Raw genomic sequence first — 22716 nt, forward strand, 5'->3', positions numbered from 1 at the left:
ACAACCACTTTAAAATTCAGCTTTAAACATGATTGTAATGACTGAATATAAAATAGACTTACTGTTTGTGAGTACCAAGAATTGGTCACAGCCAATCTGAGCCACTTGTACTTGGCCTGAACATGAGCCCACTGATGAGAAAACACAAAATATTATGTGAATTAAAGCTGAACTCCAGCCTTCCCTTCAGTCTTAAAAGTAAGGTATGTAGGAAAATGTTAAGGTTTTATTTAAAAGACAGTTCAATGTGAAGCAAGATAAACTTGAAATTGTTCCTTAAAATTCTAAAGTCCCTAAAGTCGACTATAGACATTAGAGTTTGAGTGTGCTATCTTTTTTAGATCTGCTAACTACTACAAATTCAACTGATTGTTTAGGCATTTCCTCACATTACAAAGTTTTGGTCATTATACACAAATTGTGACCTGTATGACCAACTTAAAACTCCCCTTAAAGTTCTCAACTACCTTGCAATAAATGAGTATATGAAATGATGACATGAATGAAAGTATGAATGAAAAAATCCAGAACACAGTCTTGTGCAATGAGAATATAATCCATGTTAATTGAATGTATATGTTGCACAAGGAAAGTGCTCTACCATTTACATTTCAAGTATATATTTATACTGTCTTCACCATCTATGCCAACCTTTTTACCCAGAGGAACCCCTAAAACAATTTTCAGGTCCCAGGAAACACTTACTAAGACCAATTCATTGGAGGTCAATGGAAATATTTTCCTTACATTGGTGGTCAGTAGGAAGAATGCAATCCTTACAGACAGCTACAAATGATGGAACTATGCAGGCATGATCAAATGGGATATCAATTAACCCCAGCTCAAGGAACCTCAGGCAACCTCTTGAGGAGCAAAGGGGACAAGACTATAACCCAGTTATGTACATTTAGAAATCTCACCTCCTGTGAACTTTCAAAAGACAATCTCATTGCTCAGCCATAACAAGCCCAAAAGCTAACCCAGATTCTCCCAAATAATCAAGTTCACATGTCCACACATTATGGTTATTACCTCATAATTGAAGGGGTAAAAGAGCGAAGGGGACAAGACTATAACCACCAAGCCTGTAGCCTGAGTGTAGCCATATTTGAAAATGCCTGAACAAATGTATGCTAAATAGGTTAAAAAAAAGACACAAGTCCATCTAGTTCAACCATAAAAAAAAAAAAAAAAGTCATACAATGCCATATACAAAATCCCATACCCACAGTTGATCCAGAGGAAGGCGAAAAACCCCGGCAAAGCATGATCCGATTTGCTACAGCAGGGGAAAAAAATCCTTCCCGATACGCCGAAAGGCAATTGGATATTCCCTGGATCAACTTTACCTATAAATATTAGTACCCAAGACCCCGGCCCCTCACTCTCAGAAGCATTACGGATCCTAGACCGCTTTGTGGCCACCTTGGGTTTACATACTAATTGGGGAAAATCCCTCGTTCTACCAATCGATCAGGAGGCTAGGAGGATGGCTGATCCCAATTCCCCTTTGCAATGGGCAACGACTATTAAATATTTAGGGATTAATATTTCTTCCAACGCTAAGGATTTTAGACAACTTAAGTTGTCCTCAGCTCTTCAGTAGTGTAAACAGAGGTTGAAAGCCTGGTCACATCTCCCTTTATCTCTTATTGGGAGAATTAAGCTAATAAAAATGAAAATCCTCCCAGTCCTATTGTACAACCTTAGGCACTCCCCAGTCTGGCTACCAAAATCCTTTTTTAAACAACTAGATTCACTGATAGGCCCCTTCTTATGGCAATCCCGCCCAACTAAATTTAGTAGGAAGATTTTATGCAGACCTTGGACACAAGGGGGCTTGGCTTGCCCAGATTTTTTTAACTAATATTTGGCAGCCATGCTTACCCATGCTCATAACTTTTTTGTCTCTGATGACATAAATACCTCAGTAGTTCTGGAAGCTGCGCACTCAGGATCCTATGAGACTCTCCATAATCTCATTTACAGGGGTCTGAGAGTCTCTCACCCACCCCTTACTGCTGCTATGAGGGCAGTTATTAAGGCCTGGCATGTTGTCATTGTTGAACCAAATATAGTGCAGGGTAAAAGGTACCCATTCACGTCGCTTTGGATTAATCCTATGTTACCGGAATTCCATTCCTTACTGGACCCCGGTCTATGGGCTGCCAAAGGAGTTAGATACCTTGCAGACACCTGTGATCTGAGTGCACTATTTAAATCTGACAAGTTGAGGAACAAATTTACACTGCCTAATGCATTCTTTTTCTGATTCCTGCAACTCCGACACGCATATGCATCCCAATTTGAATCCTCTCCGTTTTGATTGGAGCAGGATGATTTGGGGGTTCTCCTTCGGGATGACACTTTAAAAAAACTACTATCTGTGATCTACAAGTCATTACTGCCTTCCGTTCATCAGGGTCTAGATGCCCTGCTTACTCTGTGGCGCTCGGAGGAGCAGGAATTGGATAATGAAGACTGGAGGGATCTCGGGGACAGCCCATTCCAAGCATTAATATTGACTAAAGACAGGTTGATCCAATTTAAAATAGTGCACAGAATTTATTTTACACCGCAAAGACTACATCATATCTACCCTAGTTCCTCTTCTTGCTGTTGGAGGTATTCTAGCGACCCTGCGGGATTTGCCCATATCTTTTGGGAGTGCCCTCAGATTAGTAGCTATTGGTGGCAGTTCATATATACTCTGACTACTATGCATGTCCCTGTAAATTTTGGAATTTGTCTCCTGGGGTTAGTTGACTCTTTGGCCCTTAATAGGGATATGCATACTTTATTGGGTCTCTTATTATTTTATGCCAGGAAGGCGATAGTGCTCAAGTGGAAATCAGCCACGGCCCCTACTTTGTCCTTCTGGAAGCGTCTAATCAATAGGGATGTACCCCTATACAAAGCTACCTATTTGTCTCGGGGTTGCCCTAAAAAATTTGAGAAGGCCTGGCACTTGTGGACAGACTCAGACTATACAGCTGACGATCAGGAGTCCATGGACTGAATCTATTCACCCCTGATATGGTTTAGCCTAAGATATATATGGTTTTATTCCTTTCCAGTGACTCACACTTCATTAGATCGGGTATAAGTCCAACTATGAGTAAATGTTCTCCTGATGTATTTGTCTGTTGGTTGAGAGGGAGCAGGAATCTCCTTGTAATTCATTAATCCTTGAAATAAATTATTAGAACGGCCGAGCGCAGTGTATGGAATGTTTTGTTCTTTGTATTTGATAAGTTGTATTATTTAGCAATTTGTGTTATCTGCATTTGTTAGCCGGGGATGCCCAAAGCCTATGTTCTGTACTTCTACATATCATCTTCAATAAAAATAAATTAAAAAAAAAAATATTAGTACCCAGTTATATTATGTAGATTTAGGAAAGAATCCAGGCTTTTATTAAAGCAATCTACTGAGCTTGACAGAACCATCTCTGGAGGGAATCTATTCCACATTTTCACAGCTCCTACTGTGAAGAAACCTTTCTGTATTTGGAGATGAAATCTCTTTTCCTCTAGGCGTAAAGAGTGCACGCTTGTCCTCTGTGTTGACCTTAAAGTGAATAACTCAACACCAAGTTCACTATATGGACCCCTTATGTATTTGTACATGTTGATCATATCCCCCCTTAATCTCCTCTTCTCAAGAGAGAATAAATTCAGTTCTTCTAATCTTTCCTCATGTATTGTATTTCTATGTATTGCCTCACATTCACCAACTAGCTTTAGATGGTCCTGACAGTTCTTCCTTCAGACCTTATATAATTAAGGACTATGGAATTGCTCTTAAAGTTTTTGCTAGGTCTTGGATGCATCAACCATCAAGAAAGCCCATATGCTCATATCATACCTTCTCCACTGTCTGTAAACCAGGAGCTCAGAGAGCTGAGGTTGATGGTCTGGAGCTGGATTCTGCCATTAGAGGATGATCCTTTGCGGACCCCAATGCAAACAAGAGGATATTGTTCTCCTGGCACCACCAGCATTTCAAATATTCTTAGGGGACAGGGCAGGGGAAAATCAAAATGCTGCAACAAGAGGAAAAAAAAAGTGAGGACAACAGGGTAAAAGGAAGTTCTGGAAAGTTAATAGAAGGAAGTGGTTAATGTGTTTGTATACCCAAAAGCAAAAAACACTTGTGCCATTGTGACACTGTGCCATTGAAACGGCTAGAGGTTTGCCAGCTGCTGTAAGTCAGTATACATTCCCCCCTAGAAGTTCCAGGAATCCTACTTGATTAGTTTTTAATTTTCGTTTGTTTTCTCTTATATAGTTTAATGATGGCATTTTGTTTGTGGTTTCTGCATTTATATTCTATTTCAGTGTTAGGCAAATGCAGAAGGTTTGGAGTTTAAGTGATACCATTTATTAGCTCATTTTAGAGGAACTTCACCCAAAAGGGGATGTTCCACTCTTCCTCCTCCTTTATATTTGGTACATTCTTGGGGGGAGCGGGTACCTGATTTTGACAGGTAGCTGCTCCCCCACTACTGGCTGGATCGCCGCAGTGATCTGAGCGGACGTTCACCCCCCTCCTTCCCCCTGCAGCCTTTTGGGACACATGACAGGTCCCAGAAGACTGCGGGACCAATAGAAAAGCGCAGGGTGGCTTGCGCAAGCACAGCTGGAAGGCGGCTGTGAAGCCACGAGGCTTCACTGCCGGGTTTCCCTTAGCCAAGATGCTGGTGCCTAGACCTGACGCCGATTAACCGGTTCAATACAGGGCAATTTCACCCCCTTCCTTCCCAGGCCAATTTTTAGTTTTCAGCGCTGTCGCACTTTAAACGTCAATTGCGCGGTCGTGCGATGTTGTACCCAAAAAAAATTGACGTCCTTTTTTCCCCACAAATAGAGCTTTCTTTTGGTGGTATTTGATCACCTCTGCGGTTTTTATTTTTTGCGCTATAAACAAAAGAAGAGTGACAATTTTGAAAAAAACACAATATTTTTTACTTTTTGCTATAATAAATATCCCAATTTTTTTTAAAAAAAACAAATTTTTTCCTCAGTTTCGGCCGATACGTATTCTTCTACATATTTTTGGTAAAAAAAAAATCGCAATAAGCGTATATTGATTGGTTTGCGCAAAAGTTATAGCGTCTACAAAATACTTTTTGATTTATGGTATTTTTAAAAAAAAAATATTTATTTATTTTTTTAGCGGCGATCGCAATTTTTTTTTCGTGACTGCGACATTATGGTGGACACATCGGACACTTTTGACACATTTTTGGGACCATTCACATTTATACAGCGATCAATGCTATAAAATTGCATTGATTACTGTGTAAATGTGACAGGCAGTGAAGGGGTTAACCACTAGGGGGCGGGGAGGGGTTAATATGTTTCCTAGGGAATGATTCTAACTGAAGGGGGAGGGGACGCTCAAGGGGAGGAGACCGATCAGTGTTCCTCCTTTCTGGGAACACAGATCGCTCTCCTCAGAGCTGACAGGCTGTGGATCTGTGTGTTTACACACACAGATCCACGGTCCGGCCTGGTTAACGGGCAATCGCGGGTGCCCGGGCACACGCACCGGGTCCCGAGCAGCGTGGCGGGCGCGCGCGCGCCCCCTAGACGGCCGGGAATCCCAGGACGTCATATGACGTCCACCCAGGATGGGAGATCCCATCCCAGGACGTCATATGACTATAGGCGGGTAGTGAAGTGGTTAAAGAATAAGGTCAGGGGAGGACAGTGCTGGATCCAGGGGCAGGTAAGTGTCCTTTTATTAAAGTCAGCAGTAAAAGTATTTGTAGCTGCTGACTTCTAATGTTTTAGGTGAGGCAGGAGCTCCTCTTTAAAGAGGAGGTTCAGTCGGGTATGTGAAAATTAAAAGTCAGCAGCTACAAAAACTGTAGCTGCTGACTTATAATAAACAGACATTCACCTGCCCGGGGATCTATCTCTGTGCTTACCCAAACTGGTTTCTTCACCGGTCTCCGGTCCCTGGGGCAGGCACCCTAACTGTGGGCAGCCAACTGTGAATCCTTGTGACCTCCCAGCCAGCTGCTCACTGTGCATGTGTAAGCCACGCTGCGCTGCGCTTTGTGAATGGTCCCGCAGTCTTCCGTGACCTGTGATGTGTCACAGAAGGCTGCGGGCAGGTGAACTTCTGCTCAGATTGCCTAGTGATACAGAAAACAGAAGAACCCAGGTGGATGCTCTTACCTTCATTAACATAAACTTTTCAAGTGGTTGATACCATTCCAACAAGAGTACACTGGTTTCCATCGCTACACACAAAAACCAACTATCACGCACACCATCATGAGCTAAGAACAAGAAGACAGAGAAAAGGGGTAAGTGAAATAGTGAACTAAAATGTTTGCAGTAGAAGACTAAGCGATGCAGAAGTAGATTAGGGACCAATTTGTGTGGGGGTTTTTTTAACATTTAACATTTAACATTTTTTTAAACATTTAAATGTTTTGATAACAAAAAGTAATTTTATTGCAAGACAATGTAACACCCTCTAGTTAGATAGGTGCTAGAGGATTTTTCTGATAGAGTAGGAAAAATGTAGGCAGGCCTAGCTGGTGGCAAGTCCTATTTGTTTTCATTCTGGGCTGGAAGTGGCTCAGGGCAGGGCTGGGTGGCTCACTGGTAGCATCACTGTCACTGCCCTCTTTTTTCTAGTAGGTGCTAGAAAGAGGAGGAAAGGAGAGTTGGAGCTGCCTGGGGTATCTTGAGGAGTGTTGACCAATCCCCAACTTGGATTAGCAGGGGGCAGGCCTCCTTAAATACCTAGGGTCAGCCCAGCTGGGGAGGAGTTGTCAGGTGGAAGAGCTGAAGTGAGAGGGTGTGGAGGCTATTGGGGCCCACAGGGATATCCCCAGTCTGGGGGGATGACCATAGGCCTGGGTTCAGGTGCATCCAGGAGAGATAAGATCCTGGAAGATAGGCACGTGAAAGAGCAAGGAGAGGACAGCGGGAGAGAACACTGCTAAGAGACTCCAGGGAGGACAACTGGTCGCAGCCTGGAGGGGTGGTGAGTGAAGCACAGTCAGGAGGACTGTCTGAGAGAACTGGGAGTTTTCAGTTTGAGATGGGTGCAGAACCAGAAGAGTGGACTGTGGGAAGGGCAGTGGAGAGAGCCAGGCTGGCTGGCAGGACCTGAAGAGAGCTGTCTTGGATTAGTAGCTAAGTAGAGGACAGCTAGCACCTGAACTTTTTCTACACCACAGGGGGGGCTCCTGCTCGCAAAAGGCAATTCACTGAGGCCTGGCTGAGTTAGTGTCAGGCCTAACCATGCAGTGTTAGCTAGTCGTCTGGAGGAGTAACAGTCTGCAGCAAGGGAAGTGCTGGAGGAGTAATGGTCTGCAACAAGAGAAGTGCTGGAGGAGTAATGGTCTGCAGCAAGTGAAGTGTTGGAGGAGTAAAGGAAAGAGGTCTTAAGCAAGAGTTGTCGGTTGGACAGAAGATTGCAGTGTTTATACAGGAGTGTATATAGTAGTCCCAAGCAAGTTGCATTAAATCTTTCTGGGCATCCCATCATTTCCTATTCCCATCCAAATTCAATCTCCTCAATAAAAACAAAACAAAAAAACAAAGCTTTTGGACTGTTCAATGTCTCTGAGTGACTGAGAGATGGATGCTGGGCTGGGCAGGATGACAGGTGAACCACTACATTCAGCAACGCCTATGGGCAATGACTATATCTCTCCATCTGTAAACCAAACTGACTGGTTGCATTCAATTTCTTGGTTTGATTTGTTATTTTCCTTTCTTGAAGCCAAGATAACCTGATGCTTGTATTGGGTAGGATTTTTTCCTTATTCATTTCTGTTATTGATCTAAGGTTAATCTTCATTTCTTGATATTACCAGATCTTGATTTCAGTAAGGCATTTGATACCATTCCACATAATGTTCTAATACAAAAGTTGTACAAGCTAGGACTTAATTCTTGGGTGGTTCAGGGAATATGCAGTTGGCTAAAGGATAGATACCAGAGTGTGTAAATTGTAAATGGGGTCCACTCAGAACAGGGACCAGTCACTAGTGTGTACCACGAGGTTCTGTACTAGGTCTTGTTCTATTTAATCTGTATGTACCCTGTTTCCCCGAAAATAAGACCTAACGTGATTGTCAGTGATGGCTGCAATATAAGCCTTACCCCCCAAATAAGCCCTACCCTGTTTCCCCGAAAATAAGCCCTACCCTGAAAATAAGACCTACAAGGACTTTAACTAGGGCTTATTTGGGGGGTAGGGCTTATATTGCAGCTATCACTGACAATCACGCTAGGTCTTATTTTCGGGGAAACAGGGTAAGTGATACAACTAAAGGTTTGTTGGGTAAGATATGTCTTTTTGCTGATGATATAAAGGTGGTAACTAGAGTTGAAATCCATGGAGGTGTCTGTAACATGCAACATGATTTGGCATTGCTGGAAGATTGGTCAAAGCAGTGGAAAATGATCTTTACTGAGACCTCATTTAGAACACGGTGTCCTGTATTCTGAGATAGAACGAGTCCAGAGACAGGTAACAAAAATGGTGTAGTGTAGTGGGTAGCACTTTCGTCTGGCAGAAAAATCCCAACCATGATACTACCTGCCTGGAATTGTGCCTGCGTGGGTTTCCTCTGGGTACTCTGGTTTCCTCCCACACTCTAAATAACATGCTGGTAGGTTAGGTTGATCCTGTCTAAATTGGCCATAGTAGGTGTATGTATGAATGTGAGTTAGGGACCTTAGATTGTAAGCTCCTTGAGGGCAGGGACTGATATGAATGTACAATATATATGTAAAGCACTGGGTAAATTGACAACGCTATATAAGTACCTGAAATAAAAAAAATAATATGTACAGTGGGGAGGAAAGAAGGGAAAGGGGAGACATGATTGAAACCTTTAAATACATCAAGGGGGTGAATAAGGTTTAAGAAGGCAGTATTTTCAGTATGAAACCAAAATCAAGAGCTAAACTAACTGGAGGAAAGTTCAAAACTAATTTTAGAAAGTATTATTTTACTGAAAGAGTAGTTGATACTTGGAATACATTTCCAGCAGAGGAAGTGAGACAGTCAACAGTAAATGGCTTCAAACAGGTTTGGGACAAAAATAGATCTATACACAGACAAAAAAGTTAAGGAAAAAAAAAAAAGAAACAAAATATAAAATAAATGGGCGCTTGATGGACTTCTCTGTCTTTTTCTGACATCACTTTTTTATGTTTCTAATGTCTGTAGATACCTTAAAACATTATCAAAGAAGGAAATAGGGGAAATCTTACCAACACAACATCTCTTGCACCCTTTAGTGTCTGGAATCTTGGTGGATGCAGATTTCTTTCTGGAGAAAGGAAAAAGGAAAACATCAATGATTGATCAGCCTCTTCCCATTTCCTGTTTACTTGCATTGTCCCTCTACTTTCTTTTTATAGAGCATTCAGTCTAAAGTTGTACTATCTAATAATACTGCTATACTTCTTACCATACCCTTCTACCGTGACAGTTCCTGGGAAGTAGTCTACATTCTGCCAATTTACTGATCAGTATGACTTTCTTATAATATGCGGGGGCAAGAGCACCAACAAAATGCAGGACAGCTCACTCACATTTACTTCCAGTGCCAGACATTCATGATCTGTGTTCTCTACCATACTGTAACACAACAGCAAATAATCACCATACCTAAAAGGATAACTCCACTTTTGTAGAGAAAAAATAGCAAATACAGTGGAACCTTGTTTTTTTTTTTTTTTAAACAATCTTTTTATCGAGTTTTTTCACAAGACGTACACAAACACAACAATGTATAAAACACTTCCCTGGTTGAGCAACATACCCGCCCCGAGACAGGCCACGCAGGGCCCAGCCAAAAAAAACCCTAAACATTCCAATTACCCCCCTCCCCCCCCCTTATCCCGACCAATAGCCACAATTCACATTCTCAACAATGTGCATCATCTATCCTTATGTGATTTTAACATATCCTCCTTAGGCCTTTATGTTCAATCCTCAATATTCAAATTATACAATATACCTCAGGGAGGGAACTAATTTATCTCAAAATTCTTTTGATTCTCATTCCTTAAAGACCCGACCAAAATCCAGTACTTGTTATTCTTTTTATTTAATTAACCCACTGTTGCTGATGAGTCAAGCTATGCTTGCCATACTTTATTAAACTTTTTTTTGCCAGCCTCTGACTCCATACGCAGCCTTATAAAGAGGTATCACAGAGGTGATCAATCCCTTCCAAAATGACAGTGTGGGTGCATTGGATTTTTTCCACTTCAGTAGGATAGCTTTTCTGCCATAAAATAATCCTATATTTAGCAATGTGAGGTGCGCCAAGGATGGTACCACTTCTTCTACCAGTCCTATAAGGCAGATCCTAGGAGTCACAGGAACCGGAATGCCCAACACCTCCGTCAAACAACCTGTGACCTCTATCCAAAAGTTTTGTATTTGCGAGCATTTCCAGAAAATGTGTTCTGCATCAGCTGGGGAATGAGTACACCTCCAGCATTGACTGCTGGTAGATGAAAATAAAGGGGATAGCCTAGCTGGGGTGAGATAAATGCGATGTATAAATTTTAACTGGATTAAACGGTCCCTGGCTGAGACCAAGTGTTTAAATGGGTGATCCCACATATCCTCCCAGTCCTCCCCTTGCATGTCCGGAATTTCCCTCACCCACCGTTCTTTACATCTAGATATTCCCTGTGGAGTTTTTTTAAATAGAGATTTGTATACTGTTGATAATGGTTTTGCTAGATCCTCATCCTTCAGAATTGTCTCAAGTGTTGAGGGAAGAAATTCCACTCTTTGGTTGCTGAACTGCATTCGAAAAGCGTGACGCAGCTGCAGGTATCGGAAAAAGGTGCAGTTTGGTAGATTATTTCTTGCCTTCAGCTGATCGAACGTGATAAGATCCCCCTCTCTGGTGATATCTTCCAACACCTTTACCCCCCTACCTGCATATACCAAGGGATCCGGGAGGGAGCAGAAATGTGACAGATTCGGGTTCATCTAGAGCGGGGCTGAGGGCGTGACACCAAAATAACTAGGTGATACTAGGGTAGTAGAAAGCGCCCAGGCCCTAATGGTAGCTTTCATCGAAACAGTTATGGGTAGGCTTGATCTCGGGCCCCTGTAGAGGGCCAGTCTTAGGCTCTCATAAGACTCCAAAAGTGCAGCCTCCAGAACTGTAGCAAAGTCCCCATTATCCTCCGTCAGCCATCTCCTGGGAAATACCATCTGTCCAGCCAGATAATACTTTTTCCAGTCTGGAAACGCCAAACCCCCCTGTCCCCATGGCTCTTGTAGAATTGTAATATTTATACGAGGTGATTGCGGGGACCATATAAATGATCCTATTATTCCATTAAGTGTGTCATAAAAAGTTTTAGGGATCCATATAGGAGAGTGATGCAGAAAATACAGTATTACAGATAAAAATTTCATTTTAATCAGACTAACCCTACCCAATAGTGAGAGAGGTAGTTTCTTCCAGACCTGAGTTTTTTGTTTCAGTCTAGTCACCAGTGGGAGAAGGTTTAATGTCATATAGTCATGAATATTGGCGGTTATTTTGACCCCAAGGTAAGTGAAAGAGGAGACTCATTGCAGTGGCAGAGCATCATCTCTCTGAGCCTGTGTTCTGGGACCCAATGGTAAAATAGACGACTTGCTCCAGTTCACACGTAGGCCCGAAAAGGAGGCAAACTTGTCTAGAATCCCGAGGGCAGCTCTAAGAGATGGCCCCGGATCCCTGAGGAACAAGAGCAGGTCGTCTGCATAAAGTGCTACACATCCTTTAATCGTCCCCACTTGTATCCCTCCCACCTCCTCAGACTGTCTCAATGCCCTAGCCATGGGCTCCATCATCAGGGCGAAAATAAAAGGGGACAGTGGACATCCCTGTCTGGTACCCCTATTAATTGTAAAAAAATCAGAGACCGTTAAGCCTAGCCGGATTGCCGTCTGAGGATCACTGTATAGCATCGTGATCCAGCGATGGAACCCAGGACCGAAACCCATTGCCTTCAGGACCTTATGCATGTACTGTCAATCTACAGAGTCAAAGGCTTTTTCGATGTTAATGGAGACAACAACCTTAGCTGGAGATCCAGAGGTGTCCAGTTGGAGATGTGTAAATAATCTCTTCAGATTCGTGTCTGTTGACATTCCAGGCATGAATCCCGTCTGGTCAATGTCTGCCACCATTGGGAGAACCTTAGCCACTCTCGATGCCAGCACCTTAGTAAGGATCTTCAGATCCATATTAAGTAATGCAATAGGGCGATAAGAGAAACACTTAATAGGATCCTTACCTGGCTTCAGGAGGAGCACCATACAGTGGCGTAGCGTGGGTTGTCAGCACCCGGGGCAAGGCAAGTAATTTGCGCCCCCCCCCCCCTAACCTGCGGACTTTTATCACTCCCCGAGTCCCTTCAAATACAATAGTACTGACCTACCTGATTCCTATACTAACCACTACACTAACCTACTTGATTTCAACACTGACCAACCTGATTCCTTTACTGACCATTACACACTATACTGTCCACTACACTAAGAACTACACTGACCACTATACTGTCCACTACACTACACTGACCACTATACTGTCCACTACACTGACCACTATACTGTCCACTACACTGACCACTATACTGACCACTATACTACACTGACCACTATACTATACACTCCACTACACTGTCCACTACACTATACTGACCACTACACTAACCACTATACTGTTCACTATACTGACCACTACACTATACTGTCCACTATACTGACCACTACACTGAGAACTACACTACACTGACCACTATACTGTCCACTACACTACACTGACCACTATACTACACTGTCCACTACACTACACTGACCACTACACTACACTAACCACTATACTGACCACTACATTATACAGACCACAATACTACACTGTCCACTACACTACACTGACCACTACACTATACTGACCACTACACTATACTGACCACAATACTACACTGTCCACTACACTACACTGACCACTACACTGTCCACTACACTACACTGACCACTACACTATACTGACCACAATACTACACTGACCACTACACTATACTGACCACTACACTGTCCACTATACTACACTGACCACTACACTACACTGTCCACTACACTATACAGACTACAATACTACACTGTCCACTACACTACACTGACCACTACACTACACTGACCACTACACTACACTGTCCACTACACTATACTGACCACAATACTACACTGTCCACTACACTATACTGACCACAATACTACACTGACCACTACACTACACTGTCCACTACACTATACAGACTACAATACTACACTGTCCACTATACTACACTGTCCACTACACTGTCCACTACACTACACTGACCACTACACTATACTGACCACTACACTACACTGTCCACTACACTATACTGACCACTACACTATACTGACCACTACACTACACTGTCCACTACACTATACTGACCACTACACTATACTGACCACTACACTACACTGTCCACTACACTATACTGACCACTATACTACACTGTACACTATACTGTCCTGCTTAGTCTTCCTATACTGACACTACATATACGGCGCCTGTCTCTTCTCTCGCTCCCCCCCCCCCGTGTTTATCCATTCCTCACCTTCGTGTCTTGTATCGGTCTGGAGGATAGGAGGAGGAGAAGACAGCTGCCCTGGCGGCTCACACTCTCCAGTGCTCGTCTCCCCCGCGCTCCGGCCAGCATGTTCATTGTTTCCCAGCGCACTGTGATTGGGCGTATGGGGGTCATGTGCGGAGGCGGGACTTCAGGAGCAACCGTGATCGCGGATAGGCCAGCCCCACGCCGCACATGACCCCCATACGCCCAATCACAGGGCGCCAAACACTGGACATGGCGGCGGAGGAGGCAGCCAGTAGTGACACTACTGGCACGAAATTGCGCCCCCCTAAATGTCGCGCCCGGGGCCACCGCACCCCCCCCCCACCCCCCACGCTACGCCACTGGCACCATATAAGCCTCCATCATTGAGGTCGGCAAGGATCCCTGCTCCCAGCAATGTGTGAAAAGTTTGTTTAATCTAGGGGCTAATTGGGACATGAAAGCCTTATAGAAGTCCGCAGGGAACCCGTCTGGGACAGGCGCCTTCTGGGGAGGGAAAGCAAGCATGGCTGCCTCTATTTCCAATACAGAGATAGGATCATCTAAGAATGCGGCATCTGAATCTGACAATTTTGGCATGGAGAGGTTTCGCAATAACTCATCCAATTCTAGAGGGTCACATGGAGGGATGGGTGAGTATAGTGATGAGTAAATCTAACAAATTCCTGCAAAATATCTACTGGACTAGTGAGCAAGGACCCTCCTCCACTTCTCAATGCAGGGATACTGACCGGCGTTTTATGTTCAGCAGCTAGGTTAGCTGGAAGCTTCCCATTCTTATCCCCTTCTGCGAAAATAGTCTCTGTCCTTTGTCTGACCTCAGTGTGAGCTAGGTTGGTAAAATGTAGAGCGACTAAGCATCTAGTTTCCAGTAGGGACACATAGCTGGCCTCTGTGGGGGAGTCTGCATGTGTTTTTGCATCCTCCCTCTCTTTGGCAAGAAGCAGTTCACCCTCCTGACTTCAATCTTTTTTTGCTGATTTTATAGCAGAGATGTATTCACCTCTTACCACCGCCTTAAAAGCATCCCACTCTAGTGGGGGGTCTGTTGAACCTTCATTTATCTCCCAGTATGTGTCTATGGATTTTTGAACCTGAGTATTTACCTGGTCCTCCAGTAACAAGCTCGGTGACAGTTTCCAACCCCCTTTTCTTCCCCCTAAGGGAAAGCCAAGGGTGAGCACAAGCGGGTTATGATCTGAAACCCCACCGGACAGGTATTCTGACTCGTATACATATTTTAGGAGGGAAGCATTGCCGAACGCCAAATCAATTCTGGCTGATGATTTGTGTGTGGAGGACAGGTGAGAATAAGATGTAGCGTCCGGATGCTTCCACCTCCACACTTCAGTCATATCCGCCATAGTTGCCCAGGAGCGAAGGTCCACCCATGCTGGTCTAGCAGCATTTGAGGAGTCGAGTACCGGGTCTAAAATGGCATTAAAATCTCCCATAATAAGCAATGGGAGATGCAGATAGGGAGTCAACGTTACCATTAAATCATAAATTAATTTGACCTGAAAAGGAGGTGGTAAGTATATGTTTACCAGCAGGATTTTATTATTGAATATTTCTAATAGAATTACCACATATCGTCCCCCCGGGTCAGTGATCACCTGGTGGATTGTACATGCAATTGCTTTGCTTATTAGAATAGAGACCCCACAAGCAAAGGTAGAGTACATGGAGTGGACTGCCCTCTGAATCCAGTGTTTGCGTAAAGATAGCATTTTACTGCCCTCCAAGTGGGTCTCCTGGAGGAGGACGATATGTGGTTTGACCTGCTTGAGGTATTGAAAAACCGCTGCTCTCTTAAATTTGTTGTTCTGGCCCCTGATTTTCCAGGACAGTAACTTAATTCTCCTATGCATTGTGGGAGTTAAAACAATCTAACAACCTTAAAATAGCTGTTGAGCAAGAGGAAATAGGCGCAGATGCCCAATATGAGGACAAATAAACTGATTGATATATGTGCACATCTAATATATGTCGCATGGCATTGGTCAAACAATCCCTCCACTGCTGTTATACCAGAAACTACTGAACCCTTGGAAAAAAAATCTCAACAGAACCAGAAAAATCAAAAAAATAAACACAAAAACAAAAATAAAAATTGTCCGGTATGCAGCTTGATTCCTGTAACCAACAAACTTGCAGGAGTTCAACCTTGTGAATCGGTAATTCGGCATCTTATGTATAAAGTTCCGTGACTTTCTCGGGAGACTCCACCAGTAGTCCGTGCAGGTACAGCTTCCAGCTGACCCCTCTTAGGAACCTGGGTGCATTTAACCTGCTTGATGTAGGAGAGTGGTAGGAAGTTCAAAAGGCTGTAAAGCACACCATTGAGCACAAACTTTGCACTATAACAGATGAGCTTCTTTGCTTATACATGCCCTCAGCTTTGAGAGATAGCTGCTGTCCCATTAGAGCAACAAATCAAATCAAAGGTGCCACATGACAATTGCCCCAATGAGACAGAAAAAACAGCATAAGGGTAATCTTCGGTGCAAAAAAGAAACCAGTAACCATCTAACAACACACGAAAGAAAAAGCCCAGTGAGAGATTTGCCATTATCTTGTGGTATAGCATGCTGTATTTCAGCTTCTTTTCTCTGAGTCTTCTTTTGACATCCAGAAATGAGCGACGCCTGCGCTGCATCTCCGCTGAGAAATCTGGGAATAGCATTATGCGTATGTTTTCATACTTTAGTTCCTTATGTTTTCTCGCCTCAGCCAGCAACATGTCTCTGTCCTTGTAATTGAGGAACCAGACTAGAAACGGTCGCGGCGAGGCTCCTGATGGCCTGGCACCTGTAGGGACTCTGTGTGCCCTCTCTGCCACATATGTGGGGGGGAGATCGCCCAAAGCCAGTAGTGATTTGAAAAACTGCTCAGCAAAATTCGATGGGTTAGACCCCTCCACCCCCTCAGGCAGCCCCACCACTCTTACACTGTTTCTGCGTTGGCGGTCCTCGGCGTCATCTGCTCTGTGTTGAAGCGATCGGACCATATCCCTCAGTTCAGTTATGTGTGAGCCCTGGGTGTGAGAAGCATCCACCTCTGAGATACGATCATCCGCAGCAGTTAGTCTGCCTCTGATCTTATCAAGATGCCGAATAAGGATACATTCTGATGCTAGGCAGTCTTTGCGGCCCACGAGCTCCGTCTTTGAGGCCGATATCACTTCCAGGATTGGGCCCGTTATGGCTTCCGTGTCTACCTCTATCTCTTGAGGCATAGTTTGGGGGCTCTCTGGTGCCTGAGGAGTTGTACTCGCCTGCTGTGCCATCCTCGTCGTCAGTGTCTTGGCGCGCTGTGAGGCAGAGACGGGAACCAAGATGGCGTGGGAGGAGCCAGCCGCCATGCTGTCTTGAGAACGGAGTTGTCTCTGACCTGATGGCGGCTGTGCATTCTGTTTACTTTACCTTTTTGCTACCAAGGAAGGCATCGTTGTGATCCCACTCAGCTCCATTATGTCAGGGGCACCCTTCCAGCAAGCAGTGGTCAGTTAGTCAGCTGCAAACAGGATCAATTAGCGGAGAAAAACCGGAGCTCCTAGAAGACACGTCCTGCCGCGATCACATCCGGCCACGCCCCCCCAGTGAAACCTTGGTTAATGAGTAACACGGTTAACGAGCGTTTTAAAAGATGAGCAACTTTTTAAAAAAAAATTCTGACTCGGTTGTCAGTTGTCTCGCAAAACGAGCAGAATTAAACCTAACGGGGTGTGCAGTACCGCATTTAGCCAGAGGTGTGGGGGCGCCTGAAACTCGGAAACACTCGGTTCCCGAGCCTGTCCGAGTATTTCTGAGGCTCTCTGGCGCGCCCCCCGGCCAAATGTGGTATTGCATGCAATAGAAGTCAATGCGGAACTAATTATCTTCGTTTCCATTGACTTCTGTGGGGAAACTCGATTTGATATGCACATGCTTTGGATTACAAGCATTCTCCTGGAACGGATCATGCTCGTAATCCAAGGTCCCACTGTAAATAGTATAGCATATACAATTGCTACACTTGCTACACAAGTCATATTGTAATTGAATGCAATTCAAAATTACCTTTACTTTTCAATCTGTAAAATGCAATGTGGCAACCTGGAGGCATTCTGTACACAGATCGTGTATGAAATGCCACCTAGAAATGTAATTTCCTGCTTGTGTGATTGGCTCACTGATTTTCCCAGAAGTCTGCTCTAAGATACAAGTAAGATTGTGGAAATCCCCTGCAACAAAAAATGTCATTTTTGGTGAGATACTCCCAAAGGAAAATCACTTATAAAGGGATGCAGACCCTGCCACTTTCCTCACTAGAACCCTGCAAGTGCAGCGGTTGGTTGATAATTGTAAAATCACTCCCATTAGATTCACGTTCCACATGGACACAGAGAAACAAACCGCTATTTCTTCAGAATAACAAAAGGTAGGAATCTGCAACAAAGTTTGTTAAAATCCCTGCATTATACATAGAACACACAGATAGGAATGTTTTTTCTCAACAAAAGTGGAGTTACTCTTTAACGTGGTTTAAACCCTTACGTATACCCACTGAAATGACTAGCCTTAGGCGATACACAGAGATTAAGCAAATCCTCCTACGTAAGTTGTACCTTTTTATCTGCAGCCCTCTCTCCTCTACAACCTTTTAAAGCACACATTTTATACAGCATTCCTGTGTAAAACGTGGGGGCTGGGATCTATTATAACACACTGCATAGCATAGTGCAAAGAGTTAGGTGTAATCTGAGACCTGAGTGGTGGGAAAGGACACACCCCTCTCTACACAGTTTCATATGGAAACATGCACAGCTGAGGGTGTCAATCACCTGCTGTGTGCTGGAGGTGGGGCAGGGCCATCTCCTGGGAATTGCTTGGTGTTAGCATAGATGAGACTGGTGCAGATAGCACAGAGCAGACAGAAATTGCACCAAGTGCTTTGGATCAAGGCAAGTCCTTGTTCATTTTGGAGATTTACAACCAATTTATGTTCAAAGGGCCATGGTAACAAATGAAGTTAAGGTGCACACAACTGGTTTGCCAGTCCTGAAACAAAGTTTCAGGACTGGCAAACCTGGCTGAAAAAGAAAAAGGGGAGCCAAAGCGCAAAATGTGACCATTTTTAACACAGTGCTCCAGTCCCTGCTGCAGAGAAACATCCCCCATAACAGCACATTACCCCCTCCATGCTTTACTGTAGGAATGTTATTATTTGGATGGTGACCTGTATTGGATTTACGCCAGACATATCGTTTGGTGTTGAGACTAAAATGTAATTATTTGGCCTCATGTCACCATAACGCCTTTTTCCATGTGGCCTCTGAATCTTCAAGGTGCGTTTAAGGTGATCAGATGAGACAAAAATTGAATTATTTGGCCTCAACACCAAACGATATGTCTGGCTGAAATCCAATACAGCTCACCAGCCTAATAACACCATTCATGCCAGTGGCAGCCTGTAATGCAGGGCGCAGCCCCCCTATCCATGCGTCTGGCCCCTACATACGGGGCTCCGTACACATGGATTCAAATTTTTTTTTTTTTTGTTTTTTTTTTTTTAAACAGCTCTAATATGCTTAGAAAAAGGGTATTACGATAGCGAATGAATGGCCGAAACGAGAAGCGCTCCTATTGGCCACCTAGGAGGAGGAGGGAGGAGATGCACAGCGGAAGCTGCCGTAATGCGGAGGAGTTGCAGGAGAAGCTGATGCCCGTTGCTCGGTGGAAGCGCTGCCTGATATATCGGGTAAGTGCGGGGCTGGTGACCAACTGGGGGGGGGGGGTAGGGTGATCCGACCAACCACTGAGCAGAGGGGGGGATGGCTGTGGGTGCATTATAATTATATATACCACCAGCCTCCACTGATTCCTACCGTAAAGCATGGAGGTGGTAATATCCTGTTATGGGGGTGTTTCTCTGCAGCAGTGACTGAAACACTTGTCAGGATAGAAGAAAAATGGATGTGGCAAAATACCATCAATTTTTTGAGGAAAATCTGCTACCCTCTGCACCTCTGCCAAAAAGTTGTCAATGGGAAAAAGGTTTACCTTCCAACACAGCAAAAATGGTTGAAGGAGAAAAAGGTGAATGTCCTTGCATGACCTGGTCAGAGCCCAGACTTAAAGCAGAACTCCGGGATTGGCAAAAAATCCCCCATTAGTACACCCCCTACACAAAACACTAAACAGTTATTACATTTGTGAAATTCCATACCATTGAAGAGAAAAGTCTAATTGAATTTTCAGGAAGTCAGCTCTCTAATTCAAAAAATACATCATGTATTCTACCAAGGAGGAGCTGTTAGAACAGGGATTGCATCATATCCTCTTCTCTCTCTCTCTCTACACTATAATCAAACTACACTTCCCATCATGCTTTGGGAATTGCAGTGAATGCGGGAGGGTACACTAGGCCTGTACATGTTAAATGTGAACAAGCCCACTTCAACATAAATCATGCCCCTCTTTCTACTCCTGTTGTAGCTTTGAGATCTTTCTAACAGCAACCAGTGCTTGTATGGTGTATATGAGAACATCCTTAGCGCAAAACACAGAAAGAAAAAGCCAGGACATGCTGCTTTACATCAGCATGTGGCACAATTAAATGTCGGCATGAGAAAAAACAAAAAAGTGCAGCACTAACTTACTAATCAAACAACACAATAATGGTGGAACCCTCTAATGTATGGAAATCTCAATAAACTTCAATATTACCACAATACCAGTCCCTCTGATATGTAATGTCACATAGAATACACATCAAACTGAAATAAGACATAAAAAATTACTGCAAACTTAGCAGGGATGGTGGAAACCCCTCCTACAGATATTTGGCCGTGGAAAGTGTCAGTAAAGCAGTGGACAGTGTCCACTGTTTATCAGTGCAGCCTATCAGTGCCCATATGTGTAGCCTCGTCAGTGCCTATCAGTGCCCATAAGTGCAGCCCCATCAGTGCAGCTTATCAGTGCCACCTCATTGCAGTTTATCAGTGCCCATCAGTGCAGAATGCAGTGGGAAATACAATCTTAGGGAACTGAGCCTCACCACAATCCAGCGGCATCCTAACGGAGACTGGCCGGCTATTCCTATCATTATACATGCTGATCACTCCGGGTGCCAGGCTTAGGCACCTTAAAATATGATTGTATCATATTTTTCTATCACATCTTTTTTAATAAAATACGGATTTACGCTATGGGAGCCTCCCTCTGTGATTTCTCTCTCCCTATCCATGAAGGACTATTCTAAGTATAGCTGACCTGGATCACATCATCTAGAGGTTAAATTATCCCCACAAAGCGCAAGTGACCATTCTAGCCATTTTCTTATACATTTTCATTTCACATGCTTGGTATTGATTTCCATGAGGAACATGGGATTACTTTGTGTTTACGCTGGCATGTGATCTGCATGCTGAGTCTCTTTATGAATATGCTATTATTTTTATTATTTTTATTTTTTGTATTTGTCCCATTCTTTCTGTACTTATCGTATGTTGCTTAAATAGGCACAACACTCAGTACAAACATAACCATAGGTAGAAATAATCTCCATCTAAAAGACCTGTCAAAACTATTATGCCGCGTACACATGACCGGACTTTCCGGCAGAAAAGGTCCGACGAAATCATTCCGTCGGACATTCCGATCATGTGTGGGCTTCATCGGACTTTTTCTTTCTAAAATTCTGACGGACCTAGAAATAGAACATGTTTCAAATCTTTCCGACGGAATCCGTTCCTATCGGGAAAAACGCTCGTCTGTATGCTATTCCGACGGACCAAAAATGACGCAAGGGCAGCTATTGGCTACTGGCTATTGAACTTCCTTTTTCTAGTCCCGTCGTACGTCATCACGTTCTAAACTATCGGACTTTGCTGTGATCGTGTGTAGGCAAGCCTGTTTCAGCAGGACTCCGTCTGAAAGACCGCCGGAGTCTGTTCTGACGGAAAGTCTGGTTGCGTGTATGTGGCATTACATGAAGCTGTAAAATGTGTAATATCAACCAGCCGAGTACAGGAACATAACCATTGGAAAACTCCTTGTATACGGTAGACAGAGGACTCAGTGAATACCTCTGGCATTTCAGGAAATGTTGGCAGTATCATCAGATTGGGTAGGTAATGCAACCAATTATCACAAAAAATGAATAGGAAAGGATATTGGGAACAAGAAAGTGAGGAGAAAAAAAAAAAGAGGGGGGGGGGGGTCAAGTAGTATCCATGGGAGGCTCCCGGAAACATCTAAAATCTCAGACCTTAACCGCAACAAAGGCACCAAACTCAGAGGGATATCGGAAATTAGACATGAGATTGTATGATTTAGACTTATCATCATCCCAGGCAATCATACTTTCCACACTGTCAATCCGAGCCATTTCACAAACGCATTCGGCAAAGGAGGGTGCCTCAGCCTACTGCCAATGCCTGGTGATTACAGAGTGGGCAACTGTAAAGAAATGCCAGATTAATCTCTTTTTTCCCTTATATATTATGACAGAGGTGAGTGGCATCATCACATTTGGTTGTTGGGTTTTTATTTTGGGGGCTGTCAGGCATCATGATAGATATGGATCTACTGTACATTGCAGGACTTTTTTTTGCTTATTTAATAAAGGACCTGTCAAAAGATGTGTTTTCCTTTATACATCACAAAATTATCTCCAAACCCTGTGTACACCGAACCCCAGTACGTTTGGTTTATCACTACTGTCCTTTTATAACTATGCAGCTCACCATACCCTCCTACCAAGACTGTACCTGGGCAGCAGTCTGTGTGTTGGAATGTGAGCCAAACGGGATTCTTTCCGTATCTGTTCATGAAGAGCCAGGAGACTGTGTGAGTATAGCTGGAGGGCTTTCCCTATGGACAGACAAATACACATTGAATACTACACCCCTTAGTCAATAAGTTTACTGTTTTGTCAGTAGACATCTCCATCTTACCAGTTATGGACATTAACACATTGTTGATGGAATAGACCCAAGTTGTCCAGCCTGAAGTCAGCTAGAGAAGATATAAGAAAAACAAAAAAATGTAAC

At 43.7% G+C, this 22716-nt stretch overlaps 1 protein-coding gene across 5 annotated transcripts in view; it reads right to left on the reverse strand.

Moving 5' to 3' along the window:
* MAP4K1 (mitogen-activated protein kinase kinase kinase kinase 1) overlaps positions 1 to 22716 on the reverse strand; it is a 353135-nt gene that overhangs the window by 19232 nt on the left and 311187 nt on the right. For all 5 annotated transcript variants that reach the window (XM_073598728.1, XM_073598727.1, XM_073598730.1 and 2 more), the window contains 6 exons: positions 22621 to 22681; positions 22435 to 22537; positions 9255 to 9313; positions 6189 to 6292; positions 3868 to 4045; positions 63 to 131 (listed from right to left, as the gene is read on the reverse strand). In XM_073598728.1, the coding sequence (XP_073454829.1) occupies positions 63 to 131; positions 3868 to 4045; positions 6189 to 6292; positions 9255 to 9313; positions 22435 to 22537; positions 22621 to 22681 (574 nt within the window). The remainder of the gene's footprint in view (positions 1 to 62; positions 132 to 3867; positions 4046 to 6188; positions 6293 to 9254; positions 9314 to 22434; positions 22538 to 22620; positions 22682 to 22716) is intronic.

This window comes from Aquarana catesbeiana, linkage group LG09 (assembly GCF_042186555.1).
Source record: "Aquarana catesbeiana isolate 2022-GZ linkage group LG09, ASM4218655v1, whole genome shotgun sequence".
Lineage (NCBI taxonomy): Eukaryota > Metazoa > Chordata > Amphibia > Anura > Ranidae > Aquarana > Aquarana catesbeiana.